Raw genomic sequence first — 20,983 nt, 5'->3', positions numbered from 1 at the left:
GTTAAAAGTTATCGTTAGTTTGACTTTAATGTTTTGACTTTACACGGGACAATATAAGACATTGCATATTAAAATTAGCCTTGTACATATATTATATATAATAATTTAGGACTTCATATATATTACAGTTTTAGTTTTGACTTTATATAATATGATAAAGTGACTTTATATAAAGAAGATTTGATGTATATAAATTATTAGACTTTATGTATTACATATGTGTATTTTGACTTTACATAAAAGAATTTGATTATATTAGACAGGGCATATAGTCTAGCAATCTAACAAAATGCCTAATTTAACTTTTTATTGTGGAATCTGATAGATTAGGTAGGAAGCTTCAAAAAACCACCGAATACCTTTCCGGGAAAACTTCCGGCGTCACGTGACTGATGGCGTCAAATGCGGCAAAAATTGTGCACAAATCCTGCGATAACTCGTGAACGGTATAAAATATAAACTTAAAAATGGCATATTTGGCATCGGCTAAATAAGACCTTTTGAATGATATACAGTTTTATTAGTCTGCTACATATTTGAAATTTTCCTCCTCCGCAGCGACCACGAAATTACTTTTTGAAAGTTGTTACTCGAATTGCGCTATTCAAATAGAAATTCTCGAAAACGTGATTCTAAAAACAACCGCTATTCATATCTTTACTCGTAAAACATAATGGATATTATAGAATAACAGGAAAACCCCCATTGAGAGTTGATATGAATGTGAGTCGGGGCATCTGAAGATCATTCCGGTGTTGTGACGACAAAGCGAAGTTATGTTAGGTGAGAAAATGAAGTTTGAAAGAATGAATGAACTTGCTTGTTAGTTATGGGAATATCATTTACATTTCTCTACAATTTCGTGCATTACTCTTTTTGATCGCTTATGTGCTGGTCGAGTTCGATTGTTTCACCACATTCAAAAAATATGAAAGAATATGGCCCTATCGTCTTCATTTCTCAGTCTTGAACAAACAAGTGAAAAATGTTTATTATGTGATGGTTCTTTTTCGCAAAAAGATTCCCAAAAAAGTTTTTCACAGCAAGGATGGGAGAACTTGAAGAGGATTGCAGAAGAATGGAACTGTATTGATATCGATCGAAATGACAAGTATTTCTCTTTTCGTTATGTTCACTCGCGAATTGGTGATGTTATTGAAGCATTTGGTAAAGCTCATAAAAATTGTAGTATTACATTTGGAACGAAAGTGGAAAACTACAGGAAAAGATACGGAGAAATTAAGACAAGTGTTCTCGAACAAGAATCAGAGGATCTAACAAGTGATGTTCAGACTAGAAGATCACAAAGAGAAGCCAAAAAAAGAAAACAAATTTGTTTTATTTGTAATGAAAGAAGGGAAACGGACGGTGGATCATATAATCAAGCTGGACTTGGTAGATGCGAACAGGAAAGCTCTCGTCAAAGGATTCATGCAAGGACTGAGCTGTTTATTTCTAAACCGACTTGCCGATTTCACGAGGCTTGCAAAAAGACTGCAGGTATTGAAAGGTGGACAGTCTTTTGATCTTTATGCCATTGATATTTATTATCATAAAAACTGTTACCTTAAGTATGCAATAAACCAGCCTTCGAGTATTGAAGAAGAACAAGAATCTTCGAAAGACAAAGAAAAGCAATTCATAATCGAAGAGTTCTTCAGAATAGTTGGATGGAAAGTAATTGGGAAGAAGGAGGCATATCTTCTCCACCAGTTATTATCAGACATAAAGGTTATATGCGAAGAAAATAACTTAGAGCCTGCTTTCATGCACACTGTGTCATTGAAGAGAGAATTGGTGAAGCAATTTGGATCTGAGATTGATTTTTTTACAACAGGGAAATACGTTATTGTTCATTCGGCGCTCATGAATCCCTGCGAGTATAGCGTTGCAACACTGCTTGGCCATGGACTGAGGGATATGGATCACATTCGTTCGTTTGCAAATTTCATCAAGAGCAAAGTCAAAGAGCGAGAGCCAGAAAGTTTACCAAAAACTCCTGATAAAATGATCGCAGACTTCAACAAGGGCCCGATGCCTGAATTATACAATATTATATATGCCACGATGTATCCGAATTTTAAGACCAATGATGAAGGTTATGCCATTACGCAGTCAAGTAACATTGCCAATAAGATTTGGTCAATAGCATCAGATTGGCAGTCGCTAATCACTCGCCAGAAGAATGTAAAACAAGCCATGCTAGGACTGACAATACACAGACTTACTGGTAGTAAAGAGGCAGCCGCACATCTTCACAATCTTGGCCATTCAATTTCGTACAATGAAATCAAAAAATACAATGATGCATGGTCCTCCGCTCAGATTGAAGTACACAAACGTTTTGTGAAAGGATACCCTCTACATTCGACCATTGATAACAATGATGGCCGCCAGGAAACTCTTACCGGTGTTGGAACCACTCATGATACGAACAGCACACTGTTTCAGCCATTTATTCCAGGTAAATTTTTGTAGATTTTCTAGATTCTGTTTCTGATGTATAGACTTCAGCAGATTCCAGATTTATGAACAATTAAATACCCTAATTTTGATTTATTACAGGTGACAGCATTCTTCATGAAACGAAATCAACAATTCAAGAACTAGTTCCCTGTGAGGAAATTGTTACTAACAATATTGAAGAATATCATCTTGGTGCGAGAGCGGATCCTCTTGCATTTCCCGCTTATCAGGATGATGAAGGCACAGAGCTCCTTGAAGAAAGCTTTCGCAGAGATGTAGCGTGGTCATTAGCAAGTGGTCTGCCTGCTACTGACGGTGAACCTGATTTACCAATGTTGGGGTCTTGGACTGCTTTCAATAGAAAGGTTTCTGATCGCAAGCAGAAAAAATCGCTCATTGAATACATGCCTGTAATAAATCAACCACCCGATATTTCAGTATGCAAGAACTATCTTGACACCCTCAAACATTTACATACGAAATGACCTGTCCTGGAAATCCATTCTGGCCATGCCACCAAACTTGCTTTCTTTCTGCCTAACTTCTACTTTCAATGTTCTACCTTCACCTATCAATTTAAAACGTTGGAAAATTTGCAATAAATCCAGTTGCACCTTGTGTGTAAAACAATTATGCACCACAGCACATGTCTTATGTTTTTGCAAGATTGCCCTTTCTCAAGGCCGATTTACTTTTTTACACGAATACATTCTTCGCGAGTTTTTTTCAAACAAGAGTTTCTCAAAAATTACGCCATCTCCGTAAAGTAAATTGTATAAGATACCCTTTGTTAAAGCAGGTACATATAGCTTTTTCTCCATTCTTAAAGCGTTAATTGTCGTCCCAAGACTTTGGCCTCGGTTGTCATCAGAGTCCTCTTTATTATCCCCACTAGTGAAATCATTAGTCCTAAGCTGTCGTTTGCCTGTTCATTCTTCCAATTTCCGGTGAGCTTTTCATCAACCATCAACCACTTAGGTGCCTTTGTTAAAGATCACCAAAACACTTAGCTCTAGTGCAACGACCGCTGCATTAATAGTCTATTCATCTCACTTGAACAACTCCGCCTGTTACATAATATTTTTTAGCAAACATCAACTTGCTTTAAAGCCAAAACAAATGGGGGAGGGAAATAATTCCCCTAGCAGTTACCCAGCTGATCCATTGTCGGTCAATTTACCATGATATAAGAGTTTGCTCAATGCCTTCTCTTTCTTGATATTCTCTCAGAAGCGTAGCAAGGGGCTAGGTTCTTTTTCTTAACTTTTGGGTTTGTTACCCTAGTCCAGTAGGGCGGTAGGGTTTGTTTACTTTGCCTTCAGGAGTGAAGATCCTACTGCCCTAAGTCATTTTAAAAGAAGCTTTGCAAGGGGTTTTGATATTCTTATCTTATCTTAGTGGTTTCACACATCACCCCACCCTTCACACGTGTAAAGCTACAGTCAGGTTCACAAGTCCTGGCGCACAAATCGTTGCCTGCTTTTGTTTTCATTTGATTCGTTATAGGTTATTCTAAAACTTATCCGTTTAAGGATAGTTTTATTATAATAAGTTTTATTTATTTTATGTGTGCCTATGTGATTCAGTTTGAATTTCCTATTTGTTATGTGTTTTGTCTGTATGCATTGGTAATTATTGTTCTGTACTATGCAGCTTTTTTACGACTCCTCTCTCCTGTTCAATGTACTTCTTTAGGAGAATCCTTGCAAAAGGGGAAGTTTTTTAATACCATGCAAAATCTTCAGAGGTTTACAACCTGTATTATCAATAACCAATCGTCATCATACAAGTGTTATCACAACAGCCAACTGTTTTGTCACTTCATTTTCAAAAATCGCGTAGAGAGATCTATGGGCAGCCTCTTGTGGTAATATACTGACACAAAGTATCTCATACTCGGAAGCGTTTCCTTCGAATCTCATTTCAATATTTTCGGTAGTCTTTTCAAAAGACAAACTTAAGTTCTCCGCCTTCGCTATGGGGCTTGTACGCCTTTGAATAGTGAAAACAATAGCCGCCATGCAGTATCCTTTATCTGGATACAAAATCTTGACTCTCTTATTGTCAAGGCCTATCCCATGTCTTGGGCGTGACAAACCTATATACATTTGCCAGAGGCTGGCAAGAACGCTACCTCAAACGTGCTTAACGGTTTTGGTTTCCTTTGTTTCAAACATAACATTCTTTTCATACTAGTAAAAGTATGAACACTGGTCTTTGGAGGATGAGAACGCTATTCTTAATTACTGCAGAAATCTATATCCCTGCGGTGTTTGAATCCTTCACGCAGGTAGGCATGTTTTCATTAAGCCTTATTACTTAGATTTAGGCAAATCTTTTTTTACTTCACCAAGCAACTGTCACAGGCACATGCTCAGCATTTATGCACGGTTCTTCTTCTCCATTATTTTGTTTCCTGAGTGGATAGAGCTGGCCTGAGCAGCAAAACATGTTTGAAGGTTCGCACTTCAGTGCACCAGATAGGACCTTGTGTGTAAAACAATTATGCACCACAGCACATGTCTTATGTTTTTGCAAGATTGCCCTTTCTCAAGGCCGATTTACTTTTTTACACGAATACATTCTTCGCGAGTTTTTTTCAAACAAGAGTTTCTCAAAAATTACGCCATCTCCGAAAAGTAAATTGTATAAGATACCCTTTGTTAAAGCAGGTACATATAGCTTTTTCATCATTTCTGTTCCCCGACCATATAGCTGTAACATCACTAAGACCAGAGATTGTAATGCATTCCAACTTTTCCTAGCTTGTTATTCTCATCCAACTAACCTGCCCTTGTGAGGAGAATATGCAGTCTTGGCACCGTACAAAATTATCTAAATACTCCTCTTTAGTCGAAGTGATAAGTAGTTCCAATTGGTCCCACATTTTTATGCTGTAGAAGTGGGTGCTACAGGTAACTGTTCCAGGTCTTTTACATATTGTTTAAAAACTTTCGGTTTTTCCAAGAAATCCGCATTTAAAACTGCACGCAAACTTGGTGACATATGCACGAAAATAACATCTGGTTTGCCAGAGTTTATTTGCAATGGTCCAAAGAGTCCAGTCCAACAACAGTCAGAATCTTAAAAGACCGCATATCTCAGGTATATAATCTGCAGCCTCAAAATCTTGTGCCGATAACGGTCCTTATCCAATCACATCATTGCCACAACTTGCAGTTGACCTTTTAGAAACCGAAAGCAAGCAAAAAGCAAACAACTTCCACACCGGTTTAATAAATAAAGGTAGCAGCTGTTATGCATCTCCATTCTTAAAGCGTTAATTGTCGTCCCAAGACTTTGGCCTCGGTTGTCATCAGAGTCCTCTTTATTATCCCCACTAGTGAAATCATTAGTCCTAAGCTGTCGTTTGCCTGTTTATTCTTCCAATTTCCGGTGAGCTTTTCATCAACCATCAACCACTTAGGTGCCTTTGTTAAAGATCACCAAAACACTTAGCTCTAGTGCAACGACCGCTGCATTAATAGTCTATTCATCTCACTTGAACAACTCCGCCTGTTACATAATATTTTTTAGCAAACATCAACTTGCTTTAAAGCCAAAACAAATGGGGGAGGGAAATAATTCCCCTAGCAGTTACCCAGCTGATCCATTGTCGGTCAATTTACCATGATATAAGAGTTTGCTCAATGCCTTCTCTTTCTTGATATTCTCTCAGAAGCGTAGCAAGGGGCTAGGTTCTTTTTCTTAACTTTTGGGTTTGTTACCCTAGTCCAGTAGGGCGGTAGGGTTTGTTTACTTTGCCTTCAGGAGTGAAGATCCTACTGCCCTAAGTCATTTTAAAAGAAGCTTTGCAAGGGGTTTTGATATTCTTATCTTATCTTAGTGGTTTCACACATCACCCCACCCTTCACACGTTAAAGCTACAGTCAGGTTCACAAGTCCTGGCGCACAAATCGTTGCCTGCTTTTGTTTTCATTTGATTCGTTATAGGTTATTCTAAAACTTATCCGTTTAAGGATAGTTTTATTATAATAAGTTTTATTTATTTTATGTGTGCCTATGTGATTCAGTTTGAATTTCCTATTTGTTATGTGTTTTGTCTGTATGCATTGGTAATTATTGTTCTGTACTATGCAGCTTTTTTACGACTCCTCTCTCCTGTTCAATGTACTTCTTTAGGAGAATCCTTGCAAAAGGGGAAGTTTTTTAATACCATGCAAAATCTTCAGAGGTTTACAACCTGTATTATCAATAACCAATCGTCATCATACAAGTGTTATCACAACAGCCAACTGTTTTGTCACTTCATTTTCAAAAATCGCGTAGAGAGATCTATGGGCAGCCTCTTGTGGTAATATACTGACACAAAGTATCTCATATTCGGAAGCGTTTCCTTCGAATCTCATTTCAATATTTTCGGTAGTCTTTTCAAAAGACAAACTTAAGTTCTCCGCCTTCGCTATGGGGCTTGTACGCCTTTGAATAGTGAAAACAATAGCCGCCATGCAGTATCCTTTATCTGGATACAAAATCTTGACTCTCTTATTGTCAAGGCCTATCCCATGTCTTGGGCGTGACAAACCTATATACATTTGCCAGAGGCTGGCAAGAACGCTACCTCAAACGTGCTTAACGGTTTTGGTTTCCTTTGTTTCAAACATAACATTCTTTTCATACTAGTAAAAGTATGAACACTGGTCTTTGGAGGATGAGAACGCTATTCTTAATTACTGCAGAAATCTATATCCCTGCGGTGTTTGAATCCTTCACGCAGGTAGGCATGTTTTCATTAAGCCTTATTACATAGATTTAGGCAAATCTTTTTTTACTTCACCAAGCAACTGTCACAGGCACATGCTCAGCATTTATGCACGGTTCTTCTTCTCCATTATTTTGTTTCCTGAGTGGATAGAGCTGGCCTGAGCAGCAAAACATGTTTGAAGGTTCGCACTTCAGTGCACCAGATAGGACCTTGTGTGTAAAACAATTATGCACCACAGCACATGTCTTATGTTTTTGCAAGATTGCCCTTTCTCAAGGCCGATTTACTTTTTTACACGAATACATTCTTCGCGAGTTTTTTTCAAACAAGAGTTTCTCAAAAATTACGCCATCTCCGAAAAGTAAATTGTATAAGATACCCTTTGTTAAAGCAGGTACATATAGCTTTTTCATCATTTCTGTTCCCCGACCATATAGCTGTAACATCACTAAGACCAGAGATTGTAATGCATTCCAACTTTTCCTAGCTTGTTATTCTCATCCAACTAACCTGCCCTTGTGAGGAGAATATGCAGTCTTGGCACCGTACAAAATTATCTAAATACTCCTCTTTAGTCGAAGTGATAAGTAGTTCCAATTGGTCCCACATTTTTATGCTGTAGAAGTGGGTGCTACAGGTAACTGTTCCAGGTCTTTTACATATTGTTTAAAAACTTTCGGTTTTTCCAAGAAATCCGCATTTAAAACTGCACGCAAACTTGGTGACATATGCACGAAAATAACATCTGGTTTGCCAGAGTTTATTTGCAATGGTCCAAAGAGTCCAGTCCAACAACAGTCAGAATCTTAAAAGACCGCATATCTCAGGTATATAATCTGCAGCCTCAAAATCTTGTGCCGATAACGGTCCTTATCCAATCACATCATTGCCACAACTTGCAGTTGACCTTTTAGAAACCGAAAGCAAGCAAAAAGCAAACAACTTCCACACCGGTTTAATAAATAAAGGTAGCAGCTGTTATGCATCTCCATTCTTAAAGCGTTAATTGTCGTCCCAAGACTTTGGCCTCGGTTGTCATCAGAGTCCTCTTTATTATCCCCACTAGTGAAATCATTAGTCCTAAGCTGTCGTTTGCCTGTTTATTCTTCCAATTTCCGGTGAGCTTTTCATCAACCATCAACCACTTAGGTGCCTTTGTTAAAGATCACCAAAACACTTAGCTCTAGTGCAACGACCGCTGCATTAATAGTCTATTCATCTCACTTGAACAACTCCGCCTGTTACATAATATTTTTTAGCAAACATCAACTTGCTTTAAAGCCAAAACAAATGGGGGAGGGAAATAATTCCCCTAGCAGTTACCCAGCTGATCCATTGTCGGTCAATTTACCATGATATAAGAGTTTGCTCAATGCCTTCTCTTTCTTGATATTCTCTCAGAAGCGTAGCAAGGGGCTAGGTTCTTTTTCTTAACTTTTGGGTTTGTTACCCTAGTCCAGTAGGGCGGTAGGGTTTGTTTACTTTGCCTTCAGGAGTGAAGATCCTACTGCCCTAAGTCATTTTAAAAGAAGCTTTGCAAGGGGTTTTGATATTCTTATCTTATCTTAGTGGTTTCACACATCACCCCACCCTTCACACGTGTAAAGCTACAGTCAGGTTCACAAGTCCTGGTGCACAAATCGTTGCCTGCTTTTGTTTTCATTTGATTCGTTATAGGTTATTCTAAAACTTATCCGTTTAAGGATAGTTTTATTATAATAAGTTTTATTTATTTTATGTGTGCCTATGTGATTCAGTTTGAATTTCCTATTTGTTATGTGTTTTGTCTGTATGCATTGGTAATTATTGTTCTGTACTATGCAGCTTTTTTACGACTCCTCTCTCCTGTTCAATGTACTTCTTTAGGAGAATCCTTGCAAAAGGGGAAGTTTTTTAATACCATGCAAAATCTTCAGAGGTTTACAACCTGTATTATCAATAACCAATCGTCATCATACAAGTGTTATCACAACAGCCAACTGTTTTGTCACTTCATTTTCAAAAATCGCGTAGAGAGATCTATGGGCAGCCTCTTGTGGTAATATACTGACACAAAGTATCTCATACTCGGAAGCGTTTCCTTCGAATCTCATTTCAATATTTTCGGTAGTCTTTTCAAAAGACAAACTTAAGTTCTCCGCCTTCGCTATGGGGCTTGTACGCCTTTGAATAGTGAAAACAATAGCCGCCATGCAGTATCCTTTATCTGGATACAAAATCTTGACTCTCTTATTGTCAAGGCCTATCCCATGTCTTGGGCGTGACAAACCTATATACATTTGCCAGAGGCTGGCAAGAACGCTACCTCAAACGTGCTTAACGGTTTTGGTTTCCTTTGTTTCAAACATAACATTCTTTTCATACTAGTAAAAGTATGAACACTGGTCTTTGGAGGATGAGAACGCTATTCTTAATTACTGCAGAAATCTATATCCCTGCGGTGTTTGAATCCTTCACGCAGGTAGGCATGTTTTTCCTTCCATAGCTGCGCCTTGATGTCCTTCAAGTCACCGATCATGTTGGTTTTGTCATCGATAAGTTTTATGTCATGTCTTTCATGAGGATATCAGAGAAAGAGTTTTTTTTCTGCCTTTGTAGGTTCTTGGGCAAAGCCGTATAGGACTGCGTATAGAGCCATAAGTGATGGTTCCTATGCGTGGCAAGTGATCTACTGCAAGAGTGGCTCCCTTTCCCACCATCTCTTGTATTTCTATTTAACTAATTTTTCTCTGTTGTAGCTTTTACTTTGGTTTCCATTTCTTATCAAGAATATAGAATTACGGGATGATATTCCTTGGGTATTTTGCTCTTTGTTGTGGGTAAAAATATCGGATACTGTTTTGACGGCTTCTCGCACTCATCCATCGCTGTTTTTTCTGATCCACTGCTGCCGGAAGATCAAGTCGAAATAGCTTACGTATTGGCGTTTTATTCTTCATACCCACTTCTTGCAACATGTCCAAAACCTGTTTATTGTCCTTGGTGGGATCAAAAACATGCTCCTAATCCAAAAAATTCCTTGTCATGTTTCTGCAAGTGGTCTAAATTTGTTTTTAACATTTTTGCGTCTGCATCGGGATTTGATTTCAACGTAACATTTAAAATGTTCAGGTATCGGAAATAAACAACCTTGTTACTGGCTTAGCCAAGCAACATTTTTGTTTTTTCAATATAAGCTAATAAATCATCTAATGACACATTCTTTTTGGCTTCGCCCTGTCTTGCCTTCTCCAGAATAGACCAAACTCTTTTGAATGGTCCCATTACATCACGTATTTTGGATTGAGCAACCTCATTTCTTGCTTTCTTCTTTTCCCCCCTTTTTGGCCACCAAGTGTCAAGCGATTTAACAGTATTTAGATTAAGTGGTACAGGATGCTCTTTCACAATGTTTTCCTTCATATGTTTGGCCTGTATGAAAATGTGGAACTGTTTCATATTTCGTCATTTCTTCGGGTAGCTTTTGCTAAAACTGTCCATCCTCCGTAGTAATTCGAGAACGCTTTGCAGGAGGAGAATGTGATCTGCTGCCAGAGGACGAATTTCGTTTCTTCTCTGCCACAAGTGAAGGTGGAAATTATTGAAGATGAACGTGACTCTAATCTAGATTGATATGAGTTGGAACGTGGTCTTCCGATCTTGACCATGGAAGAGGTTGAAGATAGTTGTTCTTGCTTAACTGCTCCCCTTTTTTAGGTAAACCCTTCCTCCCCAGTTGTGTCTGCAAACGTTGCAGACACAACTTTGAATTTTAGTAATTGCTAAATGCCAACGATCAGTAAGATAATTGGTGATAACAACAACAACAATATATCCGCAATTTAGCAGCTCCTTTCTTATTCCGCGCGATTTCTATACTATATTTTGACAATAACAAAACTTTTGGCGCAAATGCACGAAAATTTGTACGAATATGCTACTAATAAGGTATTTAGTTTCAGTCCCATCAGAGAGCAAGGTTTGTTTTTATTCGCTATCATTTTTCATGTGCGTTTCTTTTTACTTTACAATTACCAATGTTAAAAGCAAAATAAAAACCTTTTGCCCGATGTGGATTTATTATTTGGAAAAAACGTCTTATTCAATTTTTGTATTCTATCGTCGACCACTTTTTTTAATTTCTTTTCTCTCCGATAAAGTAACAATTTTCGAAATAGAAATATTTTTGTTTGTTGGTTGAATGTTGAAAATTTTAGTGTGCTGGAAAAGTTGGTAAGTTGGTTCACTTAGTCTATAAAGTTTAACGCTCCTGCTATACCTGATGTTATGTAGTTGTTATATAAGGGTTGTTTTTTTATATAATTCTTGCTTCCGTGACATTACGCCCACGAAGAATACCGCACTGACTTCAGGCTGGTCCTGACCTACGGCTGGTCTGACGCGAGCGACTGGACCGACATGAACGACTGCTCCAAAGCAAATGGCTGGTCCAAAGCGACAACTACCCGTGTAAGGTTGAGTTTTGGCATCCCGTAACACATGTAGAAAGCTACCGCCAGGTTCACAAGTCCTGGCGCACGGGTTACTGCTTTGTGGTCACCATATCGTTGTTTGATCTCTTCTTAAGTTGGTGTTTAGAAGTTTTTGTGTCTCTCTCTTCATATTCCCGGATATCATCCTCTCCGTCTTTAACAGTTCCGTATTGATATTTACAGTAATCCTAAAGAGTGTTACATGTTTTTAATATTAAAATGCGTAAGTATATATATGAAATAGCGTAAGGTAAAAAATCCTTGAAACACAAACAACGAAAATCAAACATTAGTTGCTCTAGTATGCGAAAGTAAGTCTGGTAGAATAAAGACATTGGTATAAGGATTAGGAAGATTCTATGTCCTAAAACAATTCTATGAATTTATGGAATCCAAGAATACTGCAAATCAGGAATTGACAAAATTAATCCACCGTATAAAAAGTTATTTCTTGCTTGCAAAAAATGTATTCGGACGTTGTTTTTGCCCAAATTTAAATCCTACGAAAATATAGATGCGTTCCTTTTATGTAAACTGTAGAACTTATATTTTATAGCTGTTATTGTTGCATGCAATCAAAATAAAAAGTTAAACGTCTTCCTTTAGCCACACCAATAAAGTATGGGAAAGCATGGAATGCTAGGAACAGGATATTTTTAACCGTACACCGTTGTATAGCGCTGCATTTTAGGGTAACACCCCGTGTGTTGATGTGCTGTTACATCGTAATAATATTGACGTCACAATTACAGATAAATTTGGAAGAGCTGCCTGATGCTGCTGGGCTATGGAAAAATAAACAAAATCGCGAAATAATTAGACAGAAGATCAAAGATAACGAAGTAAGTTATTGCTATTAGATTGTTTCTTTTTGTTCTTAAAATCGCTAATAATATTCATATTGGCGCGATTATTTATAAACAAAATATAGATCTGCAGGAAAAACACCTGCTTTTCGTGAAAGTACACAAATTTTTAAAAACCTTGAAAACATGTTCCAAAATAGAACAAAAATGAGGCTGTTTTATAAAAGTGACAATTTTGTTGTTAAGAAGAAAAAAAATGTCAAGAATGAAATTGATATGTTTGTGAAAATGGTGTCCACTTCGTAACGTAAGATAGTACTTTTATTGATAAAAATGTCCCAAATCAAAATAAATTTATTTTTAGATCTGTTATGAAGTTAATTTATAATTTTGCCTTTAGGCGAGCACAGCTATAGAAATTATTATTTAAATTTTTTATTGCAATTTGTATATGAATTTATATTAGTTATTATTTCAATTTAAGAAAAGATATATTATATTATAGTTAATAATAATTCCTCTAATTATGTGGTTTGTTACTTTCAAATTTCTTACATTTTTTGTATCGACCATGTGCATCAGCTAAAAAGCCCATACACTGGTTTATTTTATATAGCGCCGCATAAAACCTCTTTACACTTTGGTTTGTTGAGAATACTTGAAAAATGTTTTTTTATACCCACAAAACGACAATATAACGCTTTTCACCAAAAAATTATTAAAACGAACTTAGCGCAATTCAAGACTGTGTTTACACGGACACTCATTTCTGCCATCTTCAAGTTCAGCGGTCTTATAAAAACGATTCGAATGACTTATAATATCTTGAAAAAACTCCTAATAGGGTTTTGGAATTTAATCTTGTTTACAAACAGTGTACGCTTAAGCAAGACTTTTGTTAATCAAAGAAAAAAATAATTTGTTTTAATACAATCTGTGGGAAGTGATGAAACATAAAGAGCTAGACGTCGAGGCGTCACACCTGAAGTATATATGACGTCATGAACTTCTCCTGCGTCTATTGAAAAAATAAGCTTATTAAACTGGTGATGTGATTATGAAAATATTTCAATTTCTCAAATTGCTATCTGAATTGCGACAAGTGCCAATGCGGCAGTACATTGAGAAGAAGTGGAGTTAATAATAATATGGTATTATATTTTTTTCTATGTACATTTTTATAACTAGGGCAGTGTCCACACTGGTGCGACCGCTGCGTGCATCAATTTTTCAGTTCAAATAAATAAGTTTTCTTGCGAATGGTCATATATATCATCACTTTTGTTGAAGGCCAATTTATATGTATATATATTACAGATATTTATTATTGACTGCCTTTCAACCTATTTGTATACCTGAATCAGTTGAATATGCTGCTGGTTCCATACTTTCTATGCAAGAACTTATCCTATTTTCTGCAAAGCTTGCATATGCGCAGCAGTTGGAAAAGTGGTACGCTACGATAGGTGACCAATTTGCAATACCGCGAAATTCATTTTTCCATCGTTCAGTACGGCTAGGGCAGGTTGACTTTTCATTGGAAAATTTTTGGCCATGAAAAAACAGAATATAATGCGCGGGAAGAGGCCACATTGCGTAGTTACTTTTCAGCATTGGAAATTGACGAAGCATGGTATAACAAAACCAAACGTACTTTTTGTTTTTAAAGTAAATATTTACAATGTGAAAATAAAGAAAAGTCACATACCTATCAAAATAATAACAAAAAATAGAGAGCAAAAAAGTGTTTGATCTTTATGTGTTAGCTATCAACATGATCTAAAAAGAGTTTTCATATAAAAGCTGTAATAGAAAATTAACGAGAAACGAAGTGTTGGATCATGATCTCTCAAATCAGCTCAATTTCTACAACTGACAAATTGGTACATATATAGCATGAAATAAGCAGTTTTCACAGTCCTACGGTAATAATAACACAAGTAGTACAAAAAAAAAGCCATAGTGGAATCATCTTCGAATAGTTCATTTTTTATGCATGGTCATTTTGCTAACTTTTTGACCTTTGGTGATAACAAAATCAACATCTGTGATATTCAACAAATCGGATCGCAGTTTCACCTCATCCGCAATTTCTTCGCCGAAATATTCTTCAAGGACTTCTCTGTAAGCAGTTACGGTTAAAGCAACATATTCGTTACGCATATCCAAAACAACACATATTTGGCAGCAGTTCGGTTGCTGCTTTAAATGAGTGACTGAGAAATCTCGACCACAGTGAACATTGGTGCAGATTGCCAAACCAGTTCCTGGACGAATATCTACTTTTCCATTACATATTTTGCATTGTAAGAAGGTTTTCACGACAATACTCTCAATAACGGGACAACATACGATCATTTCCTTAGGCGGTGTTGCTGTAGAATCTTTTTGCGCTACAGACTCATCAAATTGTACATCCAACGCTTCTGTTAAAAAGCAAATGATTGTCGAATAATTGGTTGTAAGAACCAGCTCTTCATTGAAGGTCTTGGTTGACGCATTTGCTATTTGAATCAATTGGAATTCCTTAACAATTTCCAATAAATCAGCCCAAATAGTGATCTTCAATGTTCTCGTACCATCACTAAAGATGCCCTCTCTCATTCTATCCTGGTGATTTTTACCCTGCTTCGTGTACACTTGACATGTTTCTTCTGAAGTGAATTTTATTTGACCAACCACTGATGTCACTAAACCATCATCATCTATATCAGCTAAACGCACTGCATCAGCATCGTTCAAATCAAAGCCAATGGCATCTGATGCTGGCGAGATGACCGAGTATGCATTGAAGAAGAAAAGATCTTTGCTAGGTACAAGTTTCGCAAGTAATATTGGAGTTTTGTCATGAAAAGCATCCAATATTTTCTGTCTAATGATTTTGATATTTTTGTGGTTGCTAACCAAAATTTTCTTGAAGTCCGTAGGACCACTTTTGATGAAAATGAAAAAGTAATCACGGGTTTTCTGTTGGTTTTGTTTGATGGGTGAAAACGATGCGACAAAGTCAGTTATGTCTAAAAAAGAGGAGCGTTATACAGGATTAGTTTGCTTGTACAGAATCAGGGATTTTTTATTCACAGAATACAGAGAATCGTCAACTTCATCTGCGTGTAAAATTTTTCTCAATATGTACCTTGAGATTATTGCAGTATTGTTTCAAGATTTTTTCAGATACAATTTTGTTTTGTATAAGCAACTCGTTTATGGGCAACTGAACTTGATTTCAAAAAGTATTAAGCAACTTCAGTTCTTGACAATTCCAAACATAAGCAACTGTCTAAATTACTAATGCACATGAATAATTCAAAGCCCAAGAGAAACGCACTATTTTCGTTTTCGTGGGCCGAAATTGTGCCTTTTCCTTGTATTTCCCTTTAAAAAACTACCAGTAAATTAAGCCTGATTGCAATTTTTCTTTTCTTTATTATAACACCGAAAAGTTTATCAAGAAAAATAAGCAACCATTAAGCAACTTGAGATACAAAAATTGGTCAAAAAGTAAGCAACTTGAATTCTTATCAAAATCCTAAGTTGCTTATAAAAAAAATCACGCATCATAGAATCAATTTTTAGCAGTTGGAAACATATCCGCTAAAATTTCTCTACAATAAAGTAAATCATTATGCTAAGCAAAATATGTATCAGTCTTATTCACTTACCAATAGCAGTTGATGGTGCTGAGGGTGAATAAGGGGAAGATACATTGGTGAAAAGTCTTTTGCTTGGAGTTAATGGACTATCTGAAATTGAAGATATCGATGCTCGTTTCTTGGGTGTACTTTGTTCTAAAGGCAAGTAACAAATTTCATGAAGAGGGAAAGGTAGTATTTATATGCTAGCTGTTGAATAGATAAATCATTGAAAGTTTTGTCTACTTGTTTTGGTTGTGTTAGAATGAAAAAATTCACAACTCATCAAAATATTTGTACAATGCAAAGGTTTTCTAACTGTTTGATAGATATGAATAAATGAAAAGTTACCTGTGTCAGGTACATTTATAGGTGGTGAACCATTGGGAGTATCATCCACTCGTTTTAGTGTGCTAATAATAAAAAAAGCAAACCTTATTACTTTTCATACGTAGTCTAGTGAAGATGAAGTTAATTGAAGAAAAAAACAACTTACCTTTTTTAACTACTTTTCTCATCTTTTTGACATCAGACACTAAAAATGAATTATATAGCTATATCATGCAGTCTATGCTCTTCTGAAATACGGTATTGAAAATTTGCACTTTTGCTTATGGATGTAAGACGTTCATAACTCATTGGTTCAACTATAAGATCTTGCAATTTTCGGACTCTCGACAATGCAACATAAGTCAATCCTGGTGATTTTTCACTGCTGCCAAGGTCAATCCACACCTTTGGTAGAGTAAGACCTTGTGATTTGTGAATTGTAATGGCCCAAGCTAATTTTAAAGGAAATTTTGTCCTTTCAAAGTTTGACCCATATGATTCAGAAGTGCTTGAGCAGGGTGCAATTGGCACAACATTGTCGTTATTAAAACATGGACCAGAATAAGTGTCAAATTGAACAAGAATTGCTACTGGAAAGAGTTCGTAAGCAGATTCATACACGATGTTATGAATGGTTCCTAAAGAACCATTGCACAAACCCACTTCTGTCCAAAGATTCTTTGTGAGCATCACTCTGGCACCTACAGCTAAATAAGTACATGGTGACAGACCACCCATATCATCAGCAGAAAATTTAGCAGCAGAAGCTTTGCTATGGATTGCTTTTATTTTGGCAATTGGTTTTTGAAGAGATTTTAATGACGTAAAATTATTCTCTGCAACTTCTCTGTTACCATAAGATAATCTCAAGGCTTCAGAGAAAGAATCAATATTATTACAAATTCTAGGAGTGCGAGTTAGTAAAGTGTTCCAATCGTGAAGTGTTGGTTTACCATCTCTGATATTGGAGAGCAAATTTTTGAATTCAACACAGTCCTGATTGTTTCCAGAAACTCGTTGATTGATAGTTAGCTCTATCACTGTTTGAAACATGTTGTATAAAAAAAGTCCTTCTGAGTCATGTTCTGTAGAAGGTTTATGATGGTAAAGAACCTTACCATTGACAGGAGGTAGCTGACCCAAGTCACCAACTAAAATAATGTTTATGCCACCAAATGCTTTCTCAGTTATACCTGTGGCTTGCTTACACCTTCTATTGACCCAAGATAAATCTCGTTGACTGATAACAGAATACTCATCTATGATCAGATACTTTTTATTACAAAATGTATTTTGTATCTGTGATAAGCTGGCACCTTGAAGATCATGGTTACGCTTCCCTCTCCCAGGCAACTTAAGTAAATAGTGTAGTGTTTTACCGCTTACATTGTAAGCAGCAATACCGAACAATGCTGAAATGTAACAGCTCGCATTTAGAGCATAGCGCAATCTGTCAATCAAGAAACTCTTACCACTACCTGCTTTACCAATGACCAAAAGTAAAAGCTGCTCACAAGTATCAGATTCAGAATGATGAATAACCAAGTCAAATGCTTTACGCTGCTGTAAATTCAACTTCTCAATATTTTCCGATTCATCAGAAGGAACTGATAAAACATCATCGTTGAGATGAATGCTTCTCTGGGCACTGATCCAGGCTGGCATATTGCTGATTTCCTGTTCAGTAAATTGACTTCTCTGTTGATTCCAGTATTGCACATCTTCCAGTCTGTCATTTTCATCCGAGTCATTGGGATTGTTGATGAGAAGCTCAGAGAGAAACATCCATTCCTCCTTCTCATCCTGATTGGACAAATTTGTATTATTTTCATCATCAGAAGCGTCACTTTCTTTTTCATATATTGTTGAGCTCTGTAAATTTTCTAATTCAAAAGCAAAATGGGGAACCAAGTCTGTAGCTATTTCTGACTGTAAAAAGGCACCCCATGTTCCTATGAATGTTTCATCACACTCTTCATTGTTATTCCACAGTGAAGCTATGGTACGAGACCATGGTTTATACTTGATCAGATTAAACTTACAATAACTACCATAGTTAACACCCTTTCGGTATGAAGAGTAAGTTGGAATAGTTCTCACAATGACCATTTTCCGCCGTTTTTTTATTTGACCATCTTTCAAAAAATAATGAGAATGGAAATTGATAAAATTAGAGTTGATCACTCTTACATCAGAGGTAAAATCATGCCGGTTAGCATATATATCTGATAAGGACCACCGAGTTATCAGCTCTCCATCTACTGATTCAACCTTCCTCGATCCATCAAGAGAAATTGTAATTACTTCAAATGATGAACTATGCAACTTGAGCTTCAATATTTGGTGGCACACTTCTTGGATACTCATGTCACGCAAGCCAACGGCTCGCATCATAAGTTTTTTGACAACTTTCACAGGATCAAACTCACTATTTGATACACTATTAGCAACATGAGTGAATGCATCTTTTGCAACTACAAAAAGCTTTTCAGGTTTTGAGGCATATTTGGTGAGGTATTCTAAACAAGAATGATAATCAATCACAACACTTACATCACAATTAGCTCTCCAACCCTGAAGCTGTACACGTTGGTGCCTGTTCAACCTGGGATCATTTCTGGCAGTTTCTATTTCTGCTCTCAATTTTAGAGATCCATCTCTGGTGTTGACTTTCTTAAATTTCAAAGAAGTGTTTGAACGCATTTCGAATGGGTACTTGAATCTGCACACCAGTCCACTTCCATTATCTTTCAAACAATACAAGGTACTACACACATGTTTTTGGACAGAATTGAGCAGATCTACATAATCAGTATGTAAAAGTTCAGGATTTTGTAATTCACTGAACAGTCTTTTACATGGATGCTTAACTGGTTTGCTCCACACACAATCACCTTCAGGGTTAATAGTAGTAAGTAGTGTATCAATGTAATTGCAAACTATTTGTTCAGCATATTTACCAACTTCAATATCATACTCAAGAAGAGCCAATTCATCCTCTGACATGCTACGTTTGTCAACTTTGACACTACATTCAGTTGCTAAAAATCCTTTCAGTGCGATGTCTGTAAGTTCAACTAATCCTGGGTCATTTTTCAGTTTAGCGAGTCCATGACAGTGCACAGAGCCACGTAATACAGTGAATTCGTAGCGGAACCAATGCCATGATGCTCCTAAATAATCATATAACCAAGACTTCACAAACGCTTCAGTTCTCTCAGTAAAAAACCAATCTACAAGATGTGGGTTGTTTGTGATCGCATCCCTAATTTCACTAGTAGGGGCATCCTCTGCAACACTTGACAATTTGAGTAGATCTGGCCAATGATATTCAGCCATAGAAAGAGTGAAGAAAATTGTTGGAACACCAACTTGTTTGATGGTCGCATTGAGCTCTTGTCTCACGCGATTCCAATATGAATTAGAACCAGTGATTTCCTTTGTGTAATAGAATATTTTTGACAACAACCCATTATCTGATGAAGATAGCATCTCATTGAACTCTTCAAAAGTGAACTCAGCTTCCCCAGGATTTCTTTTGACATAAGATTCCCCTTAGCTAAAATCCGCTTCCGGTATAAAATATTGTAAGCCCAGTAAGCAAAACGCGGGTGAGCAGCAAACCGATAAAACCATTTCTGGTCAATTTTCTCAGCAAATTTGAGCAAATGTTTCAACTTCAATGCAAAAGGCTCCGTGTCACTAGATGAAATTTCACGTAAAATAGAAAAGTTGGTGGGATCACCCTTCCCATCTGGAAACAGAGTTGGAAAAGCCATAGATGCGATAAATTCTGTGCGAAACTCATTGAATGGGTTTTCATCCACCAAATCAATTTCGAGTGCCTCTGTGAAGTGTTGAAGAAGCAAGTCTTTCTGTTTTTTTGAATTAAGGGGCACTGGGAGGAACGATCTCATTTCTGCAATGCTTTCATTTTTTGCAATGCTTTCATTTTCTACAACAGGACCTCTGTCGACAGGATATTGCATTTCATCATCATCATCATCATGTATAACCACATCATTAAGTTTGATATATCACCATCTTCTGGCAATTCAATTATTCTAGAATTATCTATTATTACATCATGATAAAGAGGATTGTTTTCAACTAACCAATGCAATGCATGAAGAACTTTTAGGCGACGGACACCTGGTTGCAACTGTCTGAACATTTGAAGGAAAAGTAATAACATGTCCTTTGTATGCTCGCTGTCCACCTCTAGGTTTACAGTACACATTCATCACTGAAAAGGCCCGCGCAATCAACATTTCCTCAATTTGTGTTAAACCATACAATTCTTGTGGTACGCACGAAGGCACCATGTTATTTTCACTGCTGAATTTCCGGGGTTCTATTTTATCTCTTTTGCAACGGCCACAAATATTTCCTGTAATTCCGCACCAAACCTCATAACAAATTTTACACTGATTCAATTGAAGGTTATTCATTTTTTTGTGAAATTTAAATATCAGGTTAAAGGCATTATCAGTAAATTCAGAAGCCATACTGGTGGGAGAAGAATTTTAAGCATTTGAATTTTGATGACCT

At 36.8% G+C, this 20,983-nt stretch overlaps 2 protein-coding genes across 2 annotated transcripts; one reads left to right on the top strand and one right to left on the bottom strand.

Moving 5' to 3' along the window:
* The first annotated feature begins 938 nt into the window (after nt 1-938).
* Nucleotides 939-3,234, top strand: LOC130657888 (uncharacterized). The gene is made up of 3 exons (XM_057460878.1): nt 939-1,395; nt 1,439-2,464; nt 2,566-3,234. Exons 1-3 carry the CDS (start codon nt 939-941, stop codon nt 2,949-2,951), a joined length of 1,869 nt encoding a protein of 622 aa, XP_057316861.1. The 3' UTR covers nt 2,952-3,234.
* A 13,414-nt stretch (nt 3,235-16,648) lies between these two features.
* LOC130657887 (uncharacterized) lies at nt 16,649-20,421 on the bottom strand. The gene is made up of 2 exons (XM_057460877.1): nt 20,057-20,421; nt 16,649-19,967 (listed from the first exon to the last, which is right to left on the bottom strand). Exons 1-2 carry the CDS (start codon nt 20,419-20,421, stop codon nt 16,649-16,651), a joined length of 3,684 nt encoding a protein of 1,227 aa, XP_057316860.1.
* Nucleotides 20,422-20,983: the final 562 nt, after the last annotated feature.

The sequence above is a fragment of the Hydractinia symbiolongicarpus genome, chromosome 9 (genome assembly GCF_029227915.1).
Source record: "Hydractinia symbiolongicarpus strain clone_291-10 chromosome 9, HSymV2.1, whole genome shotgun sequence".
NCBI classification, from domain to species: Eukaryota; Metazoa; Cnidaria; class Hydrozoa; order Anthoathecata; family Hydractiniidae; genus Hydractinia; species Hydractinia symbiolongicarpus.
This window is presented reverse-complemented; position numbering and strand designations above follow the sequence as displayed.